At 41.9% G+C, this 7,940-nt stretch overlaps 1 protein-coding gene across 1 annotated transcript; it reads left to right on the top strand.

The window, feature by feature from the left end:
- Positions 1-2,855: 2,855 nt before the first annotated feature.
- paqr7b (progestin and adipoQ receptor family member VII, b) lies at positions 2,856-3,914 on the top strand (the record flags this gene model as incomplete). The annotated part of the gene is made up of 1 exon (XM_079757875.1): positions 2,856-3,914. One exon carries the CDS (start codon positions 2,856-2,858, stop codon positions 3,912-3,914), a length of 1,059 nt encoding a protein of 352 aa, XP_079614001.1.
- Between the last annotated feature and the right edge of the window lie 4,026 nt (positions 3,915-7,940).

The raw sequence follows: 7,940 nt of genomic DNA, 5'->3' as shown, positions 1-7,940 counted from the left end.
AATATGTGAACATTGAGCTTGAATATGAAACGCCCAAACGTCTGTTTATTCATCAAGACAACACCATAAGGAAAACCATATCCTCTGCGCAACAAAGAAGTAGGCCAAAGCTTGAATTAATATTCAATTGTATGCCACATTGGTGAATGTGAGAGTATGTTGTACCGAATAAAACCAAAGTCAATGTGAAAGCTTATTATTGTAGGTATGGTTAGAATAGCACACCTGCTGCATAGCTTCCAGATTATTGGATTCCAATGCATTACATACTTACATTCAATGCAAAATTAAGTGGGAAATACACAAACTTTATGCAGGTATTCTATTACTTTTTAAAATTGCATTCTATTTTTGATGTGTTGAGAGAAATATTAAATATGTGTGTGATGGGGTTTGGGACTTTGTGTTAAAATAAGATTCTTTAAAATTCGATTAGAACAACAGTTAGAAGTGGCGATTGTCCGCTCTAAAAGATCAGCCGGGGCACGAATAATGACAAACCCAGTTTATTTTCAATCACAGGGAAAGGTCAGCGTTCCCTTATACCCTGTCAGGGTCAACGTGGGTCAACTGCAAACGAAGATTTTGACTCTAATCATTAAAAAATATTCCAATCCTTGCTGAACCCACTATGGGGAGATGAGGACTCAATGCCAAGGAATGTGTGCGGTGTCAGAGTGTGTGTGTGTGTGTGTGTGTTTGAGTTATTTGTCAGTGTTGCAGCGTTGCATAGAAACCTCTTTGTTAGTTGTTTATTGTGAGCTGTGCTGAAAAGATGAAGCGTGTTTAACCTATTGCGTGCCTTGTGTATTTATCTCTTTATTTTTTATGTCTTTAGACATTCAGCAGAAGGCCACAGGCCTGTACAGGTCGAGGTCCTTAAACCCTAATATTGGTAAGATGAAGAAGCAAGGCAGGACAGCTATTCAAGTTTAGTTGTCCCTTCTCTTTTATTTCATATTTTATTTCATTTAATCTTTTATATATAATTACCTATTAGGGTTGAAATGTAATGCAAAACGTATCATGTGAGCATACTGTGCTTTGATGGGGTAGGCATATATAAGCCCAGCAATCAGAATATGACATATGACGGAAATAAACCGTTATGCACTGAACCAGATAGGGCACACACTCGCTTCGTTGTGTTATCCGTGAGTTTATTAATCCACACATCCAATCGAAAGCTTCGGTCCATCTTCATAAACTATTGGTCATCGGGTCCATTGCCAATGTAAGAAACACATAGATATAAGCCCAGAGAGACGAGAATCTATACTGTATGCGATGAAGGTTCTTAGTAGTCATTAGCATGTTAATACAACCTTTTATTCAAAAACCTTAATCAACTAAATATATCTTGCTCGTAGCCTATGCGTGCCTTACATTCTGATGAGAATGGGGTGCTTGGACATAGGTCAGTTATTGGTCCAGGTCAGAACCAAAAAATAACATACTATTTGCTGATTGGCTCAAATATCTTGCTGTCAAAAAGCTCGGCGTATCCTCGGCTCCTCCTCGGTCTTCCAAGAGCGGATCGCTGCTCCTCACTGAAACAATTGTCCTTTCAACATTTTCTCATACAAACAATGCCATTTATATTTCGAGCGCATTTGGGTTATAATACAAAGGCGCTATTGAAGGCTTTGGATTGATTTGATTTTCAGAAAGGTAAGACGTTATTTTATTCAGCATGCTTTTGACACCGGCAACGACAGCGCATGAAACGAGCTCTGATCACATCTGACATTCCGCTCTGTGCATAGCGATGAGGGACCACCTTGTCAAATAAAGGCTATGTCTTATTATTCGTGTAATGCACTGTGCGAGCGCTATCATTTCCATTCCCAATCCCATTCGTTTCCCGTTCAACGGGCATTGGGCCTAAATACGCTATTTAATCTAGTCTGTAATAGCCTACGCAAATATGGAACATATTGATAGCATTATGTAGCTTAAGTGCTTTCGATTTCAATATACTTTGACCTGTATAGAAACAACTTCCCTGGCTATGGGCGAGCATGTCCATCTCTAAATATTTGAAAGGCATGCGGGCCGGAGGAGAAAGCGAAGGGTGGGGACATGTTGGATGGGTTCTGTTACGCAATCTCTGCCCATGCATCGGTCCACGCCTATCCTCGTTTGGTCACCGCGGGTTCTTCAGGAAACATCCTGTATTCTGCTCTCCCTGACGTCCGCTTGGCTACTCAGAGCTCCGATCTCCAGGCCTGCTACATGCTTAGCGAAAGATGCAGAGGGCAGGGCACTCGATTCATCCACACTACATTTTTTTCTTCCAGTTAGCCACTTTGGTTTTGCGCAAGGCTTACTCATTCTAGATATGTTGGTGGTAAGTGTTTAAATGTTTGTATATAGTAAATGTTTGCATGACATTTACGATATTTTATATATAATACGTTCAAACGAAAAAAAAAAAAATTGTAGAGGTTTCATTAAATGTGATGAATAAATTCTAGGCAATCTAGGCAAAAAACATGTATTAAATAAGGGATAAAGACCACAAGAAGAATCACAAATCAGGGTTTAGAATGGTACAACATCCATGGCTTTTAAAATGGCACCTGTCAGATTATCTTATTAATTCACAACTAGCCACACAGGGAAAGCCACATACCTATTAAATATATAACTAGGGACATATTCTCACTATTTTTTACACATTTTTTAAACATTGGAATAAACAAATATTAAATTGGAGGACCATAAAAACACACACACACACACACACGCACACACACACAATAGGTCAAGGCCCCTCACAGACATACGACTATCTCGCCTGTCATCACTTCATCATCTCCTCACGTCTCTCTCGCCCCCAGCCCCAGATTGACATGGCGACGGTGGTGATGGAGCAGATCGGTCGCCTGTTCATCAATGCCCAGCAGCTGAGGCAAATCCCCCAGCTGCTGGAGTCAGCCTTCCCCACCCTGCCGTGCACCGTCAAGGCCTCCGACGTGCCCTGGGTGTTCAGGGAGCCCCACATCCTCCACGGCTACCGGCAGCCCGACCAGAGCTGGCGTTACTACTTCCTCACGCTGTTCCAGCGGCACAACGAGGCGCTCAACGTGTGGACCCACCTGCTGGCCGCCCTCATCATCCTGGTCAAGTGGCAGGAGCTGTCGGAGACGGTGGACTTCCTGCGCGACGCCCACGCCCAGCCCCTCTTCATCGTCCTGCTGGCCGCCTTCACCTACCTCACCTGCAGCGCACTCGCCCACCTGCTCTCCGCCAAATCCGAGCTCTCCCACTACACCTTCTACTTCCTGGACTACGTGGGCGTGGCCGTGTACCAGTACGGCAGTGCCCTGGCCCACTTCTACTACGCCATCGAGAGGGACTGGCACAGCAGGGTGCGCGGCTTCTTCCTCCCCGCCGCCGCCTTCTTCGCCTGGCTCTCCTGCCTGGGCTGTTGCTACGGGAAGTACTCCAGCCCCGGCATGCCCAAGTTCGCCCACAAGCTATTCCAGGTGGTGCCCTCGGGCCTGGCCTACTGCCTGGACATCAGCCCCGTGCTCCACCGCATCTACAGCTGCTGCCAGACGGGCTGCAGCGACCCGGCCGTGGCGTACCACCGCTACCAGGTGGTGTTCTTCCTGGTCAGCGCCTACTTCTTCTCCTACCCGCACCCGGAGCGGTGGTTCCCGGGCAAGTGCGACTTCTTCGGCCAGGGCCATCAGATCTTCCACGTGTTCCTGGTGCTGTGCACGCTGGTGCAGATCGAGGCGCTGCGCATAGACTTCATCGAGCGGCGGCCCCTCTACGAGAGTCTCCACGGCGACCTGGCACACGACGCGGTGGCGCTCTTCATCTTCACAGCCTGTTGCAGCGCACTCACCGCCTTCATCGTGCGGAAGCGCGTGCGTTCGTGCCTGCACGAGAAGGGGGAGTAGTGGAGGAAACACGTCTTATATATATACATAGAAAATATATATTTTACAGCCAAGAGACATTGGGGTGAAGGCATACATGTCCACATTGTGTAACTGTGTTGGTTTTTGGAGGTGACCCCTACTTCTGTTTATATGTGGCTTGGCCAGAAGACAGTGACAGTGCAAAAAGATATTACCTGTGTCCTTGTGACCTACTTTACAGTGGGAATAGTCTTTAGAAATACAGCCTTTAAACACTACAACAAATGAGAACATGTCTTTGCACTCCAAACATTGGAATAATAGTGGTTTTGACTAAAAACTAAAATTTATGATACAAAGATTATGTCCACGACCGTTCAAATCCCCAAAAATAAATGATCTTGAATGTTTCAAATGCCCCTCACCTCAGCTTTCGCCAACATGCAACACTTTATTTCAGCTTTTTTTTCACCAAACCCAAAGTTAAGGTATGATGAAGTAAATTAATTATGCAGTAATTAAGCATTTCCTGATTATTTGCAGAATGTTCTTGACAAAAATTTGACAGCATTAACTTTAATAGAACTTTAACAGCTATGAATATGTTACTCAATCTGAACTAATCAAATTTTGAAAATATTAAGATTATGGTTCTACAATGAACATCTCACTTTGCAGGGGATGTCTTGTTCTCATCGTGGTCAACGGAGAGGACAACTAGATAACTAGTTAATACCTGAGGGTGTTTAAACTCTACCAACATACTAATGGTTTGAATGTTTCCGGGGATACTGGGGTAGTGAGTTGGTTAACCAAACCCTGCAGCTCCAGTCCAAAATAACCATTGTTCTATGTGGTGAAGTGGCAAACAGTGCATTTGTGTTAAGATATGAGGCTGGAACTCAATACTGGTTACTAGGAGACGGTGTCTTTATGTACCCAATATTACTATATGTCTGTAGCTGTGACTGTACTCTCTTTTCTATTTAAAGGGCTGGAACTCAAGCTATTGCTTTTGTTCACACCCCCTGATGTCAATGCCTTTGTGCGTATTGTTCCATTGCTTGTTCAGACATGACTCACTCAACTGTCCAGGAACAGTGTTCTCTGCTCTCCTTGTGTGTTTGTTTGTTTTTTGATGTAAGTATGGGCTTCTGCGCATGTCTTTGCTGTATAGATGTAGGTGTGTGTGATTCAGATGTGAATGTCTATGAATGCATTACACTGCACCGGTTTCTCTTAAGTTACAGATAGTACACATCTCTTCCATACTCCTGCAACACCCAGTGGTCCCTACGCTCTGTTGCACTACTCCGTACATAATGCATTTCAAAACATGTATGATCAGACGTAGGTATTTTACTGTGTTACTTCCAAAGTCTGTTTTTGTATTAAGTGCCCATTCAGCCATTTCCAAATGTAGGGTTATGTGAAGGCCTCATTTATTTCTGCTGTTCAAGTCGTTCTCTGTTTTAGATTCATGACTTGTTGTTGGCTCATGCAGATGAACCTGATGATGATGTCGCTTACATTTCTGTCTCAGATAAAAGATAAGGGACGGAAGAGTAAGCAAGCGCCTGCCATATTTCAAATGACCCATGCCAACCTATGTATGTGCCAATGAATCTGTCAAACCTGCGATGATGGCACTAGTGACAAATCAGAAAACTGTAGAACAGGCCTGAAAGGTATTTAATGATGTCCCCCATTAACAGTATGTTTGATAAATATATGATTGATGAGCTTTAATATAAAAAAACATGAGTCTTCTAACTCTTACTATTTTCCGTTCTAAATACTGACTTGTTCTTCATGCACTGCCTGATTTGAACATAGTTTTTAACATGGCACTTATGCTACGTAGCTTTGCCCTCAGCCTACACAGGTAGGCCTGCAGGGAATGGAATGTGTGATATTTACTGTACTAATATTATGTGGTATTTAAGTAAATAAAGTGTTACAGTAACTCCAGGATCTCCTGTATGTGCTTTTTCTGGATTGGGTTTTTATTTTATTACAGTGACTCACAATCATGTCTTACCGGTTAGCACTTTAGAATAAGGGTACATTCATTAACCATTAATTATCATGTTAATTCAGTAATTCAGTAAGTCATTATTATACAGCATTAACATAGGGGTTATGGTTAGTTTTTTTGTGTTTGTAGTTCAGTTCTTGTTAGTTACAGTTACTCAGGTTAGGGTCAATGGGTTAAACAATGTATAAATTAGTAACTTGGTTAACAGGAACATCATTATTTTAGCCAATAAGAATACCATTGGTAAACATGAAGACCATTAGTAAATTATTACTTTTTATTTTTGTTTTACTTGTTTTACTTAACAATTATTTAACTGTTAGTTCATGCATCATACAAAAATTCTGACGGAATGCACAAATCAATAGTATTTTTTAAATGATGTCAAGACAAAGTACTACACTTACTGAAAAATATTAATATATATTTATGTCCAATTACATATATTATTTTTTCACTCACTGTGTTTTTCAAGAATAAAATCCGACGTAACTCTTGCAGTTCCCTCGCGAGCCACAGGATGAAAAACACTAGTCACACTAACACCCATTTATAAAGCCACCACTAGAGGGCACTGCTGTTCTATACAACCGAGTGACGGATGTAGTCTTTCCATGAGTTTATCTAATATAAAAGCCCACATCATGTACCTGCGGACTGAAATGTTCAAAGTAATCGATATTCTATATGGGATGAGTTCATTATATTGTACCACACAGACAAACACCCACACACAAACATTATTGTGTACACACGCATACACGCACACAGACTCACACACAGTGAGAAAAAATATTTTGAGGCGTCCTTACTGTGAGCGAGTATAAAATCCATATGCTAGTGAGAACATTAGTAAAAAAAAAAAAAAAAAAAGAGCCTTATGTTCGCCAAAGAGGAGGAGAGTCATGATATTTAAGGCAGACATTTACCTCCTGATAAATTCTCCTTGGCTGTGATTAATTCACTGCATTGTAATCAACACTTAGTCTTAGACGGTGCTAAATCAAACAGCAGAGATACGGACAATCATCACAACACTCCAGCCGGCTCTAGCTCCATTCCGTCTCGCGATTCATTTTTATATCGTTGTTTAGCAAGTTTACTTCTCTGCCTTGTCTAGCCACCCGCCGCCGCTAAACATTATTCTTCGTTTTAATTTCCACAAATTGCATCACTAAATCAATGTTGTGTACTTACGCGCTCAACCGTTTCTTTTGGCGGGAGGTTGCTAATCGTTTCGAGACGCTAACTTGATGTGGACGGTCTCCCGAGGTTAATCATTACGAGCTGTTAGCCGTTACTACGCTAATAGAACATGTTCCCTTCTATCATGTGTTTACTAATTAAAGATAGGACTGGCTCAAGGGAAGTCTTTGTCCAAAGTTATTAAATCACCATCTTGCTTTTTGCCAGGTGACTGGCAGCCAAATCCTTTGTGTTTTGCTTCTTCAGTGCAGTTTTTTTCCGCACACTGTTATTATTACTATTACGCCATTTCTTATAAAAGAGAAAGCAATGGAGAGAATCTCTGAGCTATGAGCTTCCAGTCTTAATAATAACTGAAAAAAGCCTTATCAGATGTGAGGATATCAGGTGTATATTAAAAATGGAATAACAAAAGTCAAAGCAACATAGAAATAAAGCAGGTAGATTAGTGCATACATAGGACAATTTCTGGAAAGTACTGTAAAGATTATACATGAGCTATGTAGTTAAAAGTCTCCAAAGCAATTGCCATTACTCTGTCGGTAGCATAGTGTTTGCAGGTTGTCCTTCTCAAATTGCTACACAGAGATATGCCATACTAAAAGAATAATTCTCTTTTCCATCCGGTCCCTTTGGATTTCCAGACGCTGCCTTCTCCGCTGCAGTAGTCAACTTCCCAGCTGATTGGCTGATTGGACCTATTCATCACGGGCCAGCAGGGAGACTACCTAGAGAGAATAAGGATAACTTTCCTTTTTTATTTAATCTCAAGGTCACTCTCTGGCTGATTAAGGATAATAAATATCCTCTGGTTGCCTGTT

The sequence above is a fragment of the Pollachius pollachius genome, assembly GCF_949987615.1.
Source record: "Pollachius pollachius genome assembly, chromosome: 1".
Taxonomy (NCBI): Eukaryota; Metazoa; Chordata; class Actinopteri; order Gadiformes; family Gadidae; genus Pollachius; species Pollachius pollachius.
Note: the sequence above shows the minus strand (reverse complement) of the source record. Positions and strands in the feature narration are given on the sequence as shown.